Below are 21,083 nucleotides of genomic sequence, written 5' to 3'. Positions count from 1 at the left end.
ATATATATATATATGGATCTTTCTCATTGTATAATATAAAAGATCTTTCTCATTCTCATATATCCTTGACTGTTTTGTGCAAATATAACAATCTCTAAATAAATAAACAAGACCTTCAAACACATGATTTGAGGTGGGGGGAGGGGGAGTAATTCAATTCAAGGGGAGAGAGGCCCCCAACAACTCCCAACCTCCCAAAATTATGCTCACAAGTACAGGTGTACTTTCTCTGAGGTTTGAAAGTGAGTGCGTGTACAGACAAACCAAAGCACACACAAACCCTCTGAATCTAAATAGCAGATCAAACGGCCTTTCTTTCAGAAACTGACTTTTCAGCACCTAAGACAGCTCCATAGATGGCAGAATGAAGCCGCTGTCCATGGTGCTGACAGATCCACTGCAGTTTCCCTTTTAAAATGCATTGCTGGGTAACTTAAAAACTCTCAATCATTAGTTATCTCGATCATGCTTGCAACTTTTTTGATACACACAATTTTAATATCAACACAGGCACACACACAAATGCTGATTTAGCAGCAAACATCAGATTCATTTTCCTTCAATCTTCATTTGGTATATAATGTCTCCCAGCCTTATATTTCCGAGAAGAAAAAAAAAAAAACACTCTTCAGGGCTTCAGGGCAACAAGTCTCTGCTCAGCTTGATGGGAGAGGATATGATACACCATTGATTTGAGTTTTAATTTTATGGTGCCTGACTCCAGAGTCAGACCATGATGAGCTGTAATCTACAACGCTTCGGCCAGCCCTAAACAAGCATAAATACTACGACAGAGGAGAGGTCCGGCCATCACAGCGTGGAGGACGAACGCCATTTTGGATGACAGTTCACTGACAACATAGATAATTCAATGTATAACCAGGGGAGGAAAAAATCAATGACTGTATTTTAACGTAGCATTTGTGTGTGTGTGTGTATAAATGTGTGTGTAGAAGGACAGAGTGGAAAGGAGAGAAAAAAAGAATGGGATAAAAGATAATGCAAGCAAATTCTCCTATGTTTCAACTGTCTTGAGAATTTCATCTACATACTCCGTCATAAGAGACTTCTACAATGCAGTGCTTAGGATTTAACAAATTGGGTTTTTTAGCAAATAATGCAACAAGCTCAGCTCAGAGTAAAACTCTATGGAGTTCAATGGGAATAGAGGCAGTGTTGTTTTTATAGCCTGTTTGCTCTCAGCAGAACGACACCGCCGAGCTGCTGGGAGGAGAGACACTTTCTCATTTATAGGGAGTTAATTCCCACTGTTATCAGCAAACTGAAATAAACATTCCATATAGAGAAAAGAGTGGGAGGTTGAATCATCTTATCTGGTGGCTTGTGTGTGTTTGAGTTTGAGCGTGTGTGTGAGTGTGTGTGTGTGTGTGCGTTTCTCATGTGGTTAACCTTGTTATAGATGTAGAAGAGAAAAGCAAATGGAGAATCCGTATTAATGTAATGTGTTTGCTGTCTGGAGAAGCATGTGGGTGGTCTCCACTCAGCTACCTCGCACTGTTCCTTCCTTCCAGCTGTTCAATTCAGACACTTATTTCTAAAACATACACTTGGCCTCCATTGGTTCTCAACTGATTTGCCTCTCTTATATTCTTTGGTTTCTATGACTAACTTTCAACACCTCATATAGTGTAGAATCTACCAAACTGTAAAAAATTATCATGATTTTAACAGCAAAATAATGTACAGATCTGTTAATAAGTACGGTTCTGTACTATATACGGTGAATAACTGTAATTACATGTAATAGTTTTGGAAGTAGAACAAAGAACAAGTCACTGAATAATTTACAGTGAAAATCTAAATTCACATTCCCTGCATGATACTTCACATTTGATGCTTTTTGTTTCTTCTTATTTTATTTTATTTTTTCTTATCAATTGTGTACATTAAGGTTTTATCATTCATCTAATGTTGTTAAATTACTGTTTATTGCATTATTTCAGTATTGTGTGTTACCATAATGGTGTTTAGTATTTGTGTGAATGACACTGAATGAACCTTCTATATTTAAGTACTTCCCTCCTCGGCTTGTGGAAGAACTGCTTGTGATGAGCTTTGATTCATCATGTGGCTTTCTCATCACATTTTTTTGGTGGTAATCAGTGTATTACTATGGCACAAAACAGACAGTAGTACTTCAATATGTCAGTATATTAACATTATATCAAATGTTTTTTTTACTGCGAAATTAAATTAAATTAAGCCTGTAAAACGTAAAATGTTGCTACCGTATTTTTGACGGTAAATTTCTGGCAACACAGTAAAGGTCACAGATCTTTTTTTCCGTGTATGTGTATTGGAAATATAATGCAAGCAATTGTGTTGTACTTTTTAAACAACACCCAAGGATATGCAGGTGAAATGGAAATTATTTTAAATTTTAATATTTTATAATAATATTGCTTTACTAAATTTTTGATCAAATAAATGCAGTCTTGGTGAGCATAAGAGACTTCTTTCAAATTTATTTGAAATGGAATATTATACAACACATTTCTTTAAACATTGCTTGAGATTTTCTAGAGTTGTTCATAATGACTTCATGGAAATTTCTCTTTGAAATACACTACAGATTGTTTTGTTTCTGCATGTGAAAAAGAATAAACAGAAAAATGAGAAGCTATGCAGTACTGAAAAGAGAATGAGAAAGAGAAAGAATCAAAAAAAGGAGAGAAACAGAATGGGGGGCAGATCTGTCAGACGTTGGCATACAATAGGAACATGGCTTGGCTAATCCCATTACAGAGCTACAAGCCTGGTCAGTTAGAGCAGTCCTCCTGCTCATCCAGAACAATGGGACACTCTGCAGTTCACAGCTGCCTAACAACCCACGACCGGAAAACAGGACCATACAGGGAGGAACTGAGAGACTGAAAAGGGAATGTCAGAGGAGAATAAGCCAGCAATGGCAGAGGAGGGAAGTTTAAGTCATTGTAAATACACAGACAGATTATTTCATTCAAATATACACAGTAAAACATAGTATGATAGTACTCATATACTGCAGTTTTTATTAAATCACCATGTTATGCAAAATAGCAGATTATAAAACAACATATAATAGGAATAAACACATCTATTTGAACAACAAGGACAAGTATCTGGTATCTATTGACTAGCCATACTCTAATTACTACTGAGAAATGTGGTAATGCAGTGAGTCTAGAGCATCCCAGGTACTGATAACAGCATTGGACACAGATATCTTTCAACCTTTCTACGAGTTTTTTTTTTCTTCTGTTACAAACTGCATTGGAAATTAGAAGCGACTCTGGAGACTGGCCACCTCTTAAATGTGTTTTTGCCATGTGCTCCTTTTCATTATTGGAAAACACATCAGCCTCTCCCACGGGTGAGAATACCTGGACACGGACAACTGATAAAGCTGGAATTGATTCAAACCCCAAGAAAGGTATCTGGCTCAAGACCTCCAGCCAAACTCACTTCATGCAGTTTTTCCTGCTCTCTGTCTAAAGGCAAGGTGTCACTGAGGCAACATCAATCTCTCTCTCTCTCTCTGTGTCCCTCTTTCTCTCTCTCTCCATCTCTGGTAAACTTTTTCACATCTTTATCGTTAAATCAGGACAAGAATAGAGTCATGACCTCTAACTCTCAGAACGTCTGTAACAGGTGTCAAAACTGCAAAAGCCTTCAAACTAGCATTCTTCACAATGCTAGCGCTATTTCCATCACTGTTCCGGGAGTCCCACGAGGAAGGCCGTGCTACGCATGAAAGTGGGTTTTAAGCTAAGCGGCCTCTAGATGCTAATTAATGACATCAATTACACAATGTCACCCAAATCACTAGACTGTCATTAAAATGGGACTAAATAGTAAAATAATCACACGCATTAGCATTTTATCAAAAATGGGGCAGGAAATAAATGCAAGAGTAGTAATTGCTTGACATCTATCTTTTAGCATGGATACGCCGAACCCTCAGTGGCACAAAATACAGAGCGTCTGCATCTGTGCTTTGCAGCCCACACGCTTGGCAGCAGTGATAAAGGGGCCAATGAATCTGAAAAGGTTCAAATTTTCTTGCTGCCCTTGTATCGGTATTGCTCGAATAAAAAAGGGCCCAAAGCAAGTGTGTTCATTTCATAACAGTCGGCAGGTCACGGGGAGGCATTCACTGTGAAATGTACTAAATTGTACCATCGATCTCAGCCATGAAACATGCCGGCTTTTCTGAAGCCCCAGACTCCTGGAGGCACTCTCTTAAAAGAGCCACTCACCGCCGTCAACTGTGGTCTTCCCTCTTCATCTCATTGTGAAGAATGCGGGGTTAACGTTGTTACCCCTTTAAATCCAGATTTAGATTATGTACCGCTTTGTTCTCCTTCCCTTTCATTCCATGCCTTATCATTTTGTTAGCTGTACGGTTTGAGTCCTTAGTCGGTAAACAGAAGTCACTTCAAATTTCATGCTATCTCTTTACGAGTTAATTATATAAAGTCCTACAAAGGACAAAAGACGCTTTGCCAGCAGGACAACAGTCCAGGTCCTTTTCTGTTCCTGTCGGCTGTTTCTTCAGGCTTTTGTCTTTTTGTTTTCATCTTTCCCTAACACACTCCCTAGCTCTCTTTTGTTATCTCCTCTTCTAGTTCCTGCTCTATATCCCTGGCCTGGCAATAAGAATAATCTTTCCTGCGGAGACTTGGGAGATAAAGACAGAAGAAGCTGAAGGGTCCTTGGTGAGCCTGTGGCGAAGAGAAGGTCAACAGTGCTGCTAAGAGGGGTCTGTTATCAGGGTGGTAGCATCCTATTGGGGAGGCGGCTGCCCTGTTTATTTACAGTTAATGCTCCCTGTTGGTGTGCGCTCTAATGCCTGAGGCTGACTGGTCTGTAATGGGAGGTGTGCACCAAAAGAGGAGAACAAGGGACGCCTGAAATTAACAGCAACTCCAATAGGTCACCAATAAGAGAAGGGTCTTTCATGAGAGGCATGAAATGTCAAAAAAAGAAGACACAAATGTTGATCTTTTCGATCAAAGCACTACACACTACCTGATACAAACTCACTGTTAAAGACGACATCAGCATAGTTGTGCATCATTCAGAATGCCTTTTAAATTCAAATCGAACCCAATCAATTGATTGCGTTTCATCTGGGCTGTGCCAGGGACTTGGTTCGAGTGAAAAAATAACATGACTTCTCTAGCAAGCAGCAGTCAGCACTAAGGGGTTGGTGTGCAGTGATAAACTCAGAGTTAAGTCCCATAGCGGTAGCATGCAGTAACTAGTGCACATCTGGTCTGCGCTGCGTGTTGTGTGGCAGTGTGATAAAACCACAGCTGAATCAATGGCATGCAGCCATTGTGGACCAAGATGGCTGCAAAATGCCAGCAAGGCTTCTTGGCCATCCTGAGCTAGAGACACAGAAATCTCACAACGTGCAAAAGCTTTTCAAAACAGGGAATTACGTAAAGTGATGCTACTGTCAATGGCCTGATAGACTCGAATGGAAAGAAAAAGAACGGAGGGGTTCAACTGCAAGCTGTTCAGAAATCTTGGCAGAAAATCAGTGCTCCTTCTCACCTCCCTTTGCACAAGCACTCTAGCAAACTACACCCACTGCGGTGTAATTACTTAAGAGAATTAAGCAACAGTGCTCTAAATATATAGTAAAAGAAAAAATAAACAAATACAAAAGTAGAGAAGCTCACTAGGGGGGAAGGCACAATTTTCTGATTTCTGCAAGGCAGCAAAAGCTATTTCAGCTACACTGCTAGCATTTTCAACTTCAGCTTCATTCAAACAGTCAATGTTTGGGACTGACAACCATATTTACTAACAGGAGACACTCAAACTGTTTTGTTCATACACCAGCTTACATTTTATTTGAGCCATTGCTATATGAACAAATAACGTACAGCAAGCCCTTTTGTATTCTATGTATGATTTATGTATTTATTTTGGCATTGTCATGTCAGCATCTAAGGCTAATTTTCGGGTAAATAAATAAATACATTTATATGTAGGTTAAACTACTTAAAATAGATAAACATACTGATTAAAATATTTGAAAGAAGAAGATATAAGAACAGACAAGCTGGATAAATAATTTACATTCAGAGAGATATAATCCATGTACAGCTTTTGTGGTTAAATGTGGTAAAGTGTCAATTTGTTTATAAAATACAGTTGTTACTTCGGTTTAATCGAACTGTGTGTCAATAAAACCATATTTAGCACTATAAATCTGGACTGATTGTTGTATTTTGCTGCTGTGTGAATGTAGCCTATGAGGAATCTGATTTACGTTCGATATTCATTCTGATTGTCTCTTATTTCAGGGCAAAAATAAAGCAGGGACGGTCATTTTGGCTGCATGGCAGGAGGCACTGGAATCAGCAGTGGCTGCCAAGAGCAAGGAAGCTTCTTGAACCCTCTTCAAAGGACAGATGCAAAGTTTTTGCTCTAATTAAGGGCGAAGTATTTGCACACTTAAAATGTTCCCGATTCAAAGACGGTGGGCGGTCTAGAATTGGTTTTCTGCTAGACGCTGGCCTTTTTAGACTCTCTCAAAGAATCTTTTTTCGACAAAAATCTTCTCTGACACACTCCTCACAGCCTACAGCAGCAGATGAAAGGCTATAGATTTTACTATTAACATTACCATCTACCACGCCAAATTTAGACTGAATAATATTCTTACATGATGAATATCACCTCCTTTACAGATCAATACCGTTCACTCTGAATTAAAATGCTATGCTGTGCTCACAGAAATATCACAGAGCAGAGAATGCAAACAAGAGGTGCTGTTAGCAAAACAGTAAATCTAGATGCACTACGGCACTTTGTGATTTTACGTAACACTGAAGTGTTTGAATACAATCTCAGCAGAGAGCAACAATCAGAGCTTTTATCTTTGTAGGGGGGAATGTGCTCAAATGATGTAGAATAACAGTCAACAAGTTTGAGGACGGCACACAGGAAGCAGTTATCTGCTTGCAAAACATTCGTTATATATCCTCGAGTAGTACTGTACGTGCATGCGAAACGCTGCAGATTACAGCAGTGGCAAAACCTGACGAACAGGTTTTGGTTCAGTCTCAAGAAGCTGTCAGAATCCAAACAGATGGTATTTCTATTAAAATTCCTCTCTGTTCTTATGCATCGGTTTACAAACATACCCGGAGCATACAAATGTGTGATATCAAACGCAACCTGACACATCAATGAACTTCATCTCAAAGAAAATGTTTTAAATAAATCCGCAATATAAACAGAGGCGGTGTAAAATAAGAAAAAGGAAAAACACAGAGCGCTAAAGCGTTACAAATCTCCAGCGTTTTCCCAAACTGCATGTCCTTGCCTAGAATGAGGAATGACATGTCCGCCTAGTGCCTGTGTTTATGGCATCAGGAGAGCTGCTGGGGAAATGGATTACTCCATCATCGTGGAGCAGCGTGTTCATGCGGCAACGTATCGCAACACGGCTCTGTGTGTAGTCATTTTCACCTGCAAGACACTCTCTATTCCCTGCTCGCTGCGCTGTTTCCGAACTTTGCTTTTGAATGCACAAAAACGGCATGTTTTTGATCAAGAGCTTCAGCAGAAAACAATGGCCTGACAGGCAGCCACGGGTCCTTGAAGCGTTAAATACGAAATACGAAATGAGTTGAAATGACTTTACTACACAAAGTGGAACGGAGCCAATGGTGATACTGACTCGATCACTTGACCTAGTATATTAAACACTCTCTACACAAGAGTGGCGGCTTAGAGAGCGGGTTAAAGAGCTCATTGAGAAAAACACACACACACGGTATGACCCCACGCAGATAGTCAGGAAAGCCGCCATTCTTTGGAAGCTCTCCTAATAGGGGTCAGCATCCGGCTAAAACCGCAAAGATTCCATTTGCTTTAAAGAAGAGGCAGTTGTGCTCTGAGTTAACCTTCTGCTAATAACTGTAAAATAGAAAACGCTGAGCCTGTGAGTGTTATGCTAGTCTTCATACCGCCCATTATAATGTGCTGGTGAGAGCATGTGAAGGGTGCTAATTGAAGTATGTGTCACGTTCGTAAGTAAAACACATGGCAGGAATTAGTTTCTAAACTGAGTGGCTGAAAGTGGGAACGTGTTGTACGGTTTGAAAACTGGTTCCTCGCTGTGTCTAATTTGATAGCACTGAACCAATTGAACATTTGGTAACGGAACATCTTTCTTGTTCTTCTGGAGGAAATTCGGCATAGAGGACAGGGTTAGGAATCACAATACTTCAACAGAGAACAAACAGAAAAAGGATTGATCGTTAACCACAAGGTAAGGCTTGCTGAATTCAAAGACTTGCCTATCAAAAATATTTATGCTCGTGTTTTGCCATGAAAAGATAAAAGTTCGGCTCATTTGATTGGTGTTAAAGCATGAACATGAACTTGTACATGCATACCTTGGATACTTAAAGCATCTGCCAAATACATAAATGTGGGTGAAATTAAATTTGTGGACGAACCAAATAGAACAAATGATAAAAATAGATAAAAATATAATCAAAATTAAAGGGAAATATGATTCACGCTACACACTGTGCATATTTTATACATTAGAATAGGTAAAAACAAAGATCCCCAAAGCATGCAAAAGAGCACAAGTTACTAAAACCACACTTAAACACATTCTGACAATTCACAGAGCAACATACCAGAGGAAATACCTCAAAGAACACGTCAATAAAATATGCGCAACCACACATGTGCACTCCATGACATTCCCATGCAGGTATCTCAACAGCCATCAATAGCCTAAGAGCTGATGTTTCATTCCAGATCTCTCCAGGCTGCAGGGCTCTGATCAAACATAACCAAGGCTGATGGTGGGAATGTCAGGCAGGATTATCACCTGTTTCATTTGCTTGTGCACATTTGAGATATCTGCTTGCCTGGCTCGTTCCACAGCGCGGACACACACTCTATAACCGAGCACTCTAGGGGTGGGTAAATATTACAGCATGACTGTGCGCAGACCACTGTGCACTTCTGCTCTGAGAAGCAGTTGCTACGCCGGCAGGAAGAGTGAGGACCAATTCAAATTATAGTTCAGCTATGCAGTTCATCTCTGTACATGAGACTGTAGGATGTGGTACAGACATGCAGAGTTCAAAGCGAAAATACAACTGCTTGTTCTTTCATGTTAAATTACGTTGAAAAAACAGGTCTAAGGGTGCGAATAATGTGTAGAAAAATGAGAGGCACAGGCCAGCGAAAAAACAAAAATGCTTGCTTTTTTTCAAAATTCAGTAAGACTTACCACCTCTGAAACAAACTGAAAATACAAGACAATGAAAAATAATATTAAAAATAAAATTACAGTTTAGCAATCAATATCAAATCCTCAAGTTCATTCCTATATGTGACCCTGGACCACAAAACCAGTCATAAGTCGCACAGGTATAGAGTATTTGTAGCAACAGCCAACAATACACTGTGTGGGTCAAAATTATTGATTTTTCTTTTATGCCAAAAATCATTAGGATATTAAGTAAAGATCATGTTCCATGAAGATATTTTGTAAATTTCCTACCATAAATATGTCAAAACTTAATTCTTGATTAGTAATATGCATTGCTAAGGACTTCATTTGAACAACTTTAAAGGTGATTTTATCAATATTTAGATTTTTTTGCACCCTCAGATTCTAGATTTTCAAATAGTTGTATCTCAGCCAAATAATGTCATATCCTAACAAACCATACATCAATGGAAAGCTCATTTGTTCAGCTTTCAGTTTTAAAAATTGAACCTTATTACTGGTTTTGTGGTCCAGGGTCACATATGGTTAATTCTGCCAAGGAATAGAAAAATAAAAAAAGTAATTGTGATATTTTATCTCACAATTTTGGCTTTACATCTCCCAGTTCTGAGTTTTTTTAAGAAATGTGAGGTATAAACTTAGAATTGTGAGAAAAAATCTGAATTGTCAGAAAGGTTGCAATTACTTTTTTCTTTATATTTATTTATTTTTTAATTTTGTGGCAGAAATAACTTCCATAGTCCTACACTTAAATTTGTTTTACTCAGAAATATACATAGTAAATTACAGAAGCTTAATGTTTTGCAATTGTTGTTTCATGTCATTTTTTACAACAAATCAAATGGATAGAAAAAGAAAAATAGTATTTTCTGACGGAAAACAAACTGCTCAGACCACTTTGTGAAATAACTTTAGATTTTACAGCTGTTTGGCTTTGTGCATTCACTGAGGGATATATGAGTAAAGGGCCACAATGAGTAAGGATGCGTTACAGTAAAACTCAAGAAGCGAGGCTGTTAACCTTGTGGTTTAGGAGGGGGAGAGCGTGAAACCCCTTCCACACATGGTGTCTGAGTGCAGGGATATTTTCTTCAGGGTCAGAGCTGTATAACACCACAGGCCTGAGTATCAGTTAGTGGAATGAAAGAGATAAAGCTACGAAATTGTCAAAGGACAAGCAAGCTAGCTTCAACTAAGATGGAGGACAAAAACGCTTGATAAAAACAATAAATCAGAAACCTGCTCTGGTTCTTCTCAGAAAACAGCCCAAATCAATCCAATCCTCCTTAAAACCTCAAGAAAAAATAGAGAGAAAACCATAAGACGCTGGACAGTGATGTAGCCTTCTTAGTTGGAGCATGACTCTTCTGCTAAACACCAAGGCATTTACAAGCAAAACTTTCATCTTCTAAGCGCTAAGCACAAAATCTGTGACTAATATCCCTTCCACTTGTCTTTTTATGCTTGCCCATGTTGTTATGTTTTGTTGAGGACAGGAATACATCTATAGTAGCCTAATATCGGTCTAAGTACCCTTCATCCTCCCTGTAAGCCCCTCTGTCTCCTGCAGGCACTTGTGCTGAGCATAAAGCCTGATTGTTAGAATATTTCCACTTCTTTAATCAATGGGGATCTGACTGTCTTGATTCAGGGTACATCTGAAGTATATAAATATCTGCTGGCAAGCCTGGCTGCTTTTTGTCCCCTTTGCCTCCTTGCATTTTTTTTTCTCTCCCTTCATCCCCCTCTTGTCTTTCTGGGGTGTTAAATGTAATCATTCATCCACTAGATGCACTCTGCAAGAGTGACATGAAGCATGAGGACTTTTGAGGGAAGATAAAAACAGACAGAGAAACTCTACAGAATGGGGGGGGGGGACGCAAAACAATTAAAGCCCCATCAGCGGAGAGATTTTTCCCTACTGTTTATCCTCATTAGCAAACGTGCGGCTGAGGCCTTGTCCCCTCTCCGAACACATTTCTTTTGTTCGCTGAATCGAAGGAGTTTTTTCATCTATTATGATTACAATGGATAATTTAAAATCCCCAGTGCAAATCCGTTAAATGCTTAGGGGGTACCGCACGTCTCGGATTGTCATTGGTGGATACGTTATATTCTGCCCTTAGTAGGAATCGAATCATTATGTAGACACACATACGCATATATGCACTTGTGTAGACACACACACACCTTCTTCCGCTGCCTCTAGCTGTCACCAGATTTAATCAGCAGCTACAGTCAATAAGTTTTATCACTCAAAGCCTCTGATAAGCATCAGCATGTGGAGAAATATTTTTGACATAATTTGCCCCCAGAATGAAACTGATGTGAGAACATCTACACGAATGAAAGAGAGGGTGTGAGGTAATAAATGACGTGCACTTCAAAAGATTTCTTCAAAACACAAAAAGGTTTACAATAAAATTACTTTTATTCTTGATTCTGGAATGCTAAATTTGAATGCTTTTATCCAGAGGCCAAGATTAATGCAAGACTATCAATCCTCTCAATGTCTGTTATCATAAAAAAGTAAATAAATAAAAAAGTCAGCTACTCCAAAAGAAAAAAAAAAGCCATAAACAAATGTTTCTAAACTAGAACAAAACCACATCAGTTTATTAAAAACCTCAGATAATATCACAAGATTAAAGTGCTAATTATAACCATTAAAGCTCTTTTAAATTCAAGAATCTATGGAATTTACATAATGCGGCAAACTTAACTATATCTATAGAGCCATCAATACCATTTTAATGACGCCTTCAGGAAATATTCATTATGTTTTTTACTATCAAACTGTGCATAATGGGGGTTATTTTAATAAGTTACGCTAAAAAAAAAAAGACAGAGACACAGAAGTGAGAGCGAATTAGAAACCTGTAGGCCCAAATGCCTAAGAAAAGATATACCACTGACCTAATCTGCATATGGCTGACAAGAAAATGAGTTACATCTCATCTAAATGTAAATTAAGTGTTTTATGCCTTCAGTAAACAGTTTACGTATCCATGGTCTGTTTTAATTAACCAATTAGAATTTATTACCCGGATACTAAAGATAAGAGCCATTTTTCGGACTTTTTTTTATTATTCATGACAGCTGTCTAAAGGGAGAAAGAAACAAGAAAGAAATTTTCTGGCAGAGAAAAGGAACTTGAGTGATATCTTGGCTTTTGGTGCGATCCTGAATTGAAAGCTTGTATGTAGCAGCCACAGTGTACATATCAATGCTGGGGAAGCTACTCTAAAACTGTTGCTTACCAAGCTACAAGCTAATAATAATTTGCAGTAGTTAAGCTACACTCATGCTTAGCATTAATTGTAATCAGATACAATACAAGATACAAACATAAAGCAGATAACTAAAGTACACAAATGCTTTTTTTCTTTTATAAATAAAAAATATAACCATCTATGTAATTTACAATTAATCAGAGGTGGCACAAAAACAGTGAAATGAATGACTGATCAATCTTGGGTAAAACTTAATTTACATAGCAGAGTCAATTATTAGCATTGCAACAACTAACTGATAACAACAAAAAGTAATGGAAATAATCAAAAATGAATTTTTGAATTCTCCTGTCAGGAGCTTGACAGACACTTGTGCTGTTTAAAGCATTTACATGTCACAGTTGTATCCTTATCTGTAAATGTTAGAAAGTCACAGAATTATTTCCATTTTGCATACAGGCTAGTCCTGAATGCTAGCAGGTCTCTGCAATCTTCACAGGCTTCACTGAATAAGTGTGATGTGAACATGTATGTCAAACAGACAGAACAATACAATAGGATTAATACGTTTTGCTAAAATATTTATTTTTAGACATTAAACATAGGTTTAAAGTTCTACATGAACACAAGTTATTGTATTTTTATGAGAACAGTAACAGCAAAGGGACTTAAAGGGAGTTAATGGATATAAATCTACAGCAATATACTTATGTTCAGATGAGTGGTTATAACTCATACCAGTTAACATTTAGTCTGTGCTTTTGTTTTTATTACCATTTTTAGTTTAGTGATTTTAACTTTCACTAAAAATGGTAAGCAAGCAGATTTTTTTGTTTGTTTGTTTTTAAAGACTTGAATGTTTACATTTAACCCTTTTTGCAGAATGAATACAAAAGCCTACATAATTATATTCACTATATTTGCTTTCATAGCCTTAAATTTGCATAGGATACATTTGGGCAGGAGGTAGAATAACATTTTAAAAAATTAATTAAATTAAGTTTTTTTTTTTTTTATTATTATTAAAATTATTGCACTTCGATATTTACTAATAATTTGATTTGTATCAGATTAATCAAACAAATAACAACAGATTAATCAACTATCAAAAACTTCCTAAACAAAGGTTTCCATAGAACTAGATTTACTAGAATAACTAAGACTTTCACTACTTTAAAAACAGATTAACTAAAAGCCATGAAAGTTAGTAGCATCACTAGCTTTAGTTAGTTAATTAGCCAACACTAGTATATACTGTATATAAACTGAAACTGCTAATACTGGCTGCACAGCCATTTATTTTGAAAAAGAGTTTAACTTTTTTCTCAAAATCTGAGCAAGTGATATCTAATGCATCTATGCTATTATTTTCATTTTTTACGAGCTATCCGAGGGGATATTTTATCCTTTGACTGTGTATTAAATATCATTTCCATTTCCAAGGTGCTGACTTTCACCGTAACAAAGGAGAGGCTGCGAATGGTGAAAAGTTATCACTTGCTGACAGGTGGCTTTCTGACAAATGAGCCCACATCACCACAAACCTTTACATTTCCACATCTTCTTCAACATAAAGAGAAGAGCGTTTGATTAATGACCGAATGTGCCTAGCTCTGAAAACTTTGCTGAACTATTGCGTCTTAAGTCCTTCAATTGACACAGGGGCTTCAGCTCTCAAAGTCACTTACGTCAAAAGCCCCAATTGTTGCCAAGAAAGTGCCGCTTCCCTTTTGTCAGTGTGTAAGCGGTTAACATCATTTCACTGCAGTGTTGCTTTGCTGAAACAGCAACAGGACATTAATTTGACATTAGCGCTGTAACATCAATTCCTCTCCATTTTCCAACTTGGATAATGCATTTACTGGAAGCAGATTAATATCTATTCCATAAATCATTCAGAGAATTTGCCGAGCCAGAGACATGGGGGTAATGTCATATATGTTAGCTGATCCTGGTCTTGCAGCTCGGATGTTCATTAATCAGTGCCTCGGGGTCCTCGGGGGCAGTCAGAGGGGAAAACAGAGAAACTTATAAAATGTCCTGATTATTTATTTATATTGACTTTGGCTCTGTAACTTATGTTAATATTCCATGTGCTTTTATTGCCGCAAAACATCATCCACTCTCAGCTCACAAACATGGCTACCGTCAACATCCTTGCGAGGAACATCATTGTTTTGATAACAGCAATAAACATCTCTATGATGACAGATTGCTCAACTGCTAAAGCACGATGTGAACAGTGTTTATTATTAGTTCTGGTAGAGTTGCTCAGAATCATATTGATTTATCAAGTTACTCTGGGATTGATTCGAAAGGGTCAGTCTTACATTTCAGACACTGGCTCCGTAACCAGCTGCTTTCTTTCAGCTTAACATTCAACCCAAACTCACAAGCAACTACCTGATAATACCAGAAAGACTCGCTCCACCTAAAAATTGTACTATTACAGAATATTTCCAAGACCAAAAAAATCTATATAAAAAAACCTCCCCACAGGGAGTCTAGCCACAGGCGAGCTCTTTCCCCGCAGAGGGGTGAATTGGTTGGCTGTCAAGAATATGAAAGCTGAGTCTCATCTGCTGGAGACCCTGAACCTAATCTCCCAGCAAAGAATGATATTGTGCCTGTTCCAGCCATACTGATTCACTGTCAATCTGGCCCAAAGCTGCTCTCAGCTGCCCACTTGACCTTGTCACTGCAAAAGCACTTTATTTTCATTACATCACTGCTCATTCAGACCGGCAAAAAGTGCCAAACAAAGGCCATTTACTCAAAGCATTCTTCAAAATATCATAACTTGCTTTAATTACAGTTTTCAGCGAGGTAGACCGACAAGAGCAGTCACTTTCAAATGAAACGCTTACATTTTTACCCCTTCCATTTAAAAGGGAGATAATTATCCATTAAAAGCCCTGCTCGCACGGACAAAAGTCTCTCTCAGGCTGTGCTGCCATATGCTAAAATAGTATGGTTAAACAAAAGACACTGACAATGATTTTCGTACAAACATGTCTGATGACACAGATCTACTGCTCTCCTGGGAATTCAAGGGTGTATCACATTTGCAGAGGTATAGACGGTTATTCTAGCTGTTCACAGTATACATCCTTCTAAATCTTTAATTAACAGCCATGTTAACATATTACTCAACTAAGGTGCTTTTTAATTGATATTCTGTTTATACACTAGATAAATTAGATCATGAACATGTCAGAAATCAGAATTGCATGCTTAATATGTTTGTACTCATGAAACTCAGCACAGGATTATAATGGCAACTTAGTGTTAGTAAATTGCTTAAAAAATATTGGGTGCAGATTCCTATTCCTTTACCTTTAAAAACAATGAATATTTAAAGTGGATTTGATCATCCCCAAAACATAGGTTGATCACTTCATAAAGTGTAAATTCTGCTGTGCTTTCGACACTGCTTTAGTCATTTCAACTTCAACAATCTCAGCCAACAATGTAAGTGTGTGCCTGTTTGACTAAATATGAAAGATGGGCTGAGTGCTAAGAAAAAATGCTAAGAATGAGTCTTGATTTTTGCAAATCCATCCTGTGCTAATGGTGCAGAAATTGCACTACCATTTAATAGCTCTGGTCAGCTCAATGTTTTTTTGTTTTTTCTCAATTTTTTTAATACTTATTCAGCAAGGATGCATTAAATTGATCAAAAGTGACAGCAAAGACATTTATAATGTTACAACAGATTTTTATTTCAAATAAATGCTGCTCTTGAACAGTAGTGTTCACATACCAATATGAAAAGGGGGCTAAAAAAATACAAATACTCAGATCTCTCACCGCTCTCAAAGCAGGCGTCGAAGATGATATGACCTTTCTTGGGAGGTCCAGTGTATCCTGGAGGGGTGACCATCAGTTTGTTCACATTCCCCACCAAAGCATCCTCTCCCCCCGCTTCATTATCTGCCACACAAAATTCAGAAATACATATAAGAGGCCTACAATTTACAATATCTAAAAACACATTCCATTCTAAAACATGAAGGAAATAAATATTTCAGCAATGATAAACTGCCTGTTGCTGGCTTCAAAATTAATTGGCAATAGTTATACCATATTCCTCTAACACAGCAATTAAGACCTGACAAGCAAACAGGGTTGTGGTCTGTGTGCATGACAGAAAACAATGCCAAAAAGTTGTTAATTGAGTGAATAATCTTTACACAAACATGAATTGAAATGGGACAACAGAAACAAAACCTAAAAATAATAAAAGCGAAACAATTAAAGAAATGGTTCAAAAATTTATTCCAATCTCATAGTGTTTTCTTTCTTAGATTGAAGCCAAAATTAGATTTTATGCAGAATAACAGCACTTAAGACACCATTCACTTCCATTGTATGAGAATTTCTTTTTTTTTTTTTTTTTATTAAATTAAAGTGAGAGTTAAAGTGAATGGTAACTAAAGCAATCTTTCTGCCAAAGATGAAGTTCATTTAGGGTGAACTAACAATTTAAGTAGTGAATATCCAAAAGACAGACAAATTTTATAATTTATTAGAAAATTACAGTAACTTTAAAAATCTTTTATGTCCATATTTAACATTTCCAAGCATAAAATTTATTTAGATCTGTGATAGATAGATAGATAGATAGATAGATGGGATGAATATCTTATATTGAATACATTATATATGTGTTAGATATGAATATATTGTATATAGATACTGAATTCAGACAATTCTCAAATAAAGGCAGCTGTCTAATCAGATTGCTAGGAACCTAGCTTGTATACCAGTAAAATAGTAAGGATGTAGTCCAGCTAGTAAATACTTGTAAAGCTAGCATAAATAGTAAATATCTAGTATGTGTGACCTTGACCTGGACTACAAAACCAGTCATAAGTAGCACAGGCATATTTGTAGCAACAGCACACTTTTGATTAGTTTTATGCATTGCTTTGATTAATAATATGCATTGCTACGAACTTCATTTGGACAACTTTAAAGGCGATTTTTAAATAGTTGTATCTCAGACAAATATGGTCCTATACTAACAAACAATACATCAATGGAAAGCTTATGTACTCAGTTTCCAGATTATGTATACTTCTCAGTTTAAAAAAATTGACCCTTATGACTGGTTTCGTGGTACAGGGTCACATATTTCATCAAGAAATGCACAGCAAACCTAGTACAGTCTCGTAAATATGCAGCAGAGCCAGTAAGTGTAAATATGTCAGTCATCGTATCTGGAAATGTCCACCTTAACAAATATGGACTACAAACACACGTGGAGTAGCGTTTCAACACTTATGCAGTTATAAGTGAATATTTATCGCAATACATAGACGCTTTGTAATGTTTTGACACTCCAAGTGCCGGAAAGTCACATAAATAAGGTTTATTCGGCTAACGTTAGCAAACAGTGCTGTGTTTACATGGACGAAGCGCTCATATCATGCATCTAACAACGAAATTTGCTCGCTATACAAGCACAGACAGTACCCAACGAGTGTCTGTGAATAGAAAACGGTAAAATGAATCTGTATCAATGTGTTTTCATTTTACACACCAGTATCAAGATGTTCTCTGCTGTTTTCTTCCATCATCCGTCCATACAACCTCACACAGGCTTGCGACGCTGAAGGAGCGTTTCCAAGACGACGGCGTGCTGCCGAACTAGAGGAAGGATTTGACGTAACCAGCAGGTGTAAGCGCGCGAAAAGCGCACAGCTCCCCCAGCCACACGGATGTCTTCTCACAACGCGCCAAATAATGCTGTGCAGGCCAAATGCAGAGGAAATGTCAGCAGTGTTTACAGAGACCAAGCCCTTTATTAGCTGCTAATAAAACATGCACTATAACATCCACTATATTAGGCGTTCATGGCTTAAAAAGAAATAAATTAAGGGATTTGAGTCTTTAAGTCTATTTGATTTGAAGCCACCTTCAAATCAAATAGACCACTCATAAAAGTTTAATTTTCTGTTCTGGGAAAACAGTTCAAGAACATTTATCCTGAATTACGCATATTACACATTGAGTGTAATCTAATGTAGAACTAGCAAGTGGCAACTTATTATTCATGGCTGTGACATACCTACAGACTACTGGCAAGGGGAAAAAAATCTTTCTTTACTGTCCAACCTTCCTGTTCCAATGGGAAGCATGACAAAACGGGAAAGAAAGCAATGTTATACAACATTTCATGAGAGCTTAAAATTATAGTGATGTGTATCAGCTTTGTAGTAGCCTATGAGTTCATCAAGTCTGAGCCAAAGTCCATATTTTCATGATCTTGGTCTTGTCATTGACTTTGGATCATTTGGACTTGGTCTTGACTCGGATTCAACCATCCTCTGGTCTCGGTCTCGACTCAGACTCAGCCTACTCAGGTCACGACTAAAATACTGATGCGGATGCTATTTGCAGGTTTGTTCCAAAATAAACTGAGCAATTGAATCCCTTCACAAGGGACCAATTAGCCAAGGGTACATTCAGTAGTCACTTCAAGAAAGTAATTTTATCGTTTATCGTTTGATATTGGGTGACACATCCTCACAATTCATTTTGAGGTAATTTATCTCAGATATTATGGGATTTAATCCCAACAGGAATATTTCTGAAACATTTTTCTTAAGCAGTCATGTTTGTTTTTATCAAGCTAATAACCAGCCAGTTGAAATAAATGTTTAAAAACGTTTATTATAAAGACACACAGAGGCCATGTTTAATTGAAACATGTATTTGCCACAGCAATGTTAATCTATAAACATGAACTTTGCAAGTTACTGTACGTCATCAAGGTAACATTCAGATTCATAATAAAGTGGCAAGAAAGTATAGCTTTGTGTAGGATGTTTCAAATGGCCACATACAGTATTCGACTTCAATTGCCCTGCTCTTCGCAGTGACTAGGATAGAGTCTGGACGAGAAATAAAGTAGGTAATTATTTACTCATCATTTAGGCCTTATATAAATATGAAAAATATTTATTTAGCTACCTTGAACCTGATATTTATTTTTCTTATATTGTGAGGATAAAGATTGCAGTCATCAACCGTCCCTTCAAGTGTCTCATATTTTAAAATTGCAATGTCCCTCACAACCGACACTGGCTGTCTCTCAATATAGATTGATTAAAGTGTATGGATTCCAGGACAATTGGAGCATAGCCTATGCCATCAACCACAATCAAACCCGACCTCATTCATTTTCCATTAATAGTGCAGCTTTCTGATTAGCCTGCAAATGAACAACCATATGACTTGCGTTTCAGGAGGACACAGGCATTGAGACCCTCAGCCGCTAATTTTCAGGTTATGAGCGGAGCGGCGAGTGTCAGAAGCAGATGAAGAGAACGGGGGTCGTCTTTAATAAGACAAAATTGGCAATGATTTTTTTCCTTGCGATCATATTTGACGGCAAACTACAACCAGCAGGGCAGTTAGGGTAGTTTGATTGTTTTTAAATAATGAGGAATTGTGCTGCACGGTACACCCTTCAAACTGAAAATTGAAAAGCTGTCCTTCATGGTATGTCATTCCCTAACATCTCCAATTATCTGGCTCCATGCCTCCCTGTTTATTTATTGAGACTGTCAATTCGTATTATGAATCGGGCGACAAAAATATAGATCCCCTCCTCGTTCTTTTGTGTCTGCGCATGCTTCAGGATGCACGCGATGTACATCCGTATGCATGTGTCTGTGAACAAGAAAGCAGGAAATAAAATTGTAGGGGAAACAGAATCTCAGCAGATATTCCTATGACAATTATGACGTTCCTGCAAAAGCAGAATTTCTTCTCCGCACACTGGTCCTGTCATGCGGTCTGCCAAGTGAACAGATGATTTAATGAACCCATCAATCATAGAATACAAAAGCGAAGTATAGTCCACTTCTTGATCTTCTGATTTTTTAATTGGTTCCCACGAGACACAATGTTTTTCCACATCAAAATAAGTTTTACCCCACAATTATAACCGACTCTGCTGCTAACAATCATGCGAGACGGGTGTGACGCCAATGACTGAGATGGCAAAACTGGATTGAGTTAAACGAAGATGAGACTTTCTTATTTGAAGCAAGCACTGTAAGAAGAGTTGACTTGAATGTTTGTGAGTTTGGGTGTGCGTTTCCAACGTGCCCAACATGTTTTTGGTGGTGTACAGGGAAACCCTTTTTAGACGGACCATGTTGGGACTCCACGCATGAGTCCCTTGCAGTGAATGGCAGGTCATCTGCATGGAACAGACAGCACACAGGAGAAGCAGTAGGCTCTGAACAGGCTTTATGAAGACACATAGAGTCACTATGGAGACAGCAATCAGAATCCTCCTGGGACCCCGGCGGACAGAAGAGGGAGAAAGAGAGGCAGATGACTCTGGAATCAAGCAGTAGACTCCATGATTCAAGTGACAGCCCATCCCAGTGCATGCGCACGTACGCACACCATCTCCTGAACGATTTTTAACCAGGTTTGTTATATACGATAAAATCCGGAATAGGCTACGGTGCTTGACAAATAGAAAATCCTGCAACATCGATAACACAATTGCAGTGAGAGTGAGAAAACGGTGCTCTTTACATGAT

At 37.9% G+C, this 21,083-nt stretch overlaps 1 protein-coding gene across 5 annotated transcripts in view; it reads right to left on the bottom strand.

Moving 5' to 3' along the window:
* Positions 1 to 18,275, bottom strand: part of bend5 (BEN domain containing 5) — a 338,217-nt gene extending 319,942 nt beyond the window's left edge. For 3 of the 5 annotated variants that reach the window (XR_009272649.1, XR_009272650.1, XM_058785809.1), the window contains exons 1-2: positions 18,062 to 18,267; positions 16,327 to 16,449 (exon numbers count right to left, since the gene is read on the bottom strand). Coding sequence is in view for 3 of the 5 variants with exons in the window: in XM_058785809.1 (XP_058641792.1) it covers positions 16,327 to 16,449; positions 18,062 to 18,098 (160 nt within the window). In the remaining 2 variants the exon portion in view is untranslated. Of the gene's footprint in view, positions 1 to 16,326; positions 16,450 to 18,061 lie in introns of all 5 variants that reach the window. The other 2 variants (XM_058785807.1, XM_058785810.1) reach the window with 2 other exon arrangements.
* Positions 18,276 to 21,083: the final 2,808 nt, after the last annotated feature.

Source organism: Onychostoma macrolepis, chromosome 08 (genome assembly GCF_012432095.1).
Source record: "Onychostoma macrolepis isolate SWU-2019 chromosome 08, ASM1243209v1, whole genome shotgun sequence".
NCBI classification, from domain to species: Eukaryota; Metazoa; Chordata; class Actinopteri; order Cypriniformes; family Cyprinidae; genus Onychostoma; species Onychostoma macrolepis.
Note: the sequence above shows the minus strand (reverse complement) of the source record. Positions and strands in the feature narration are given on the sequence as shown.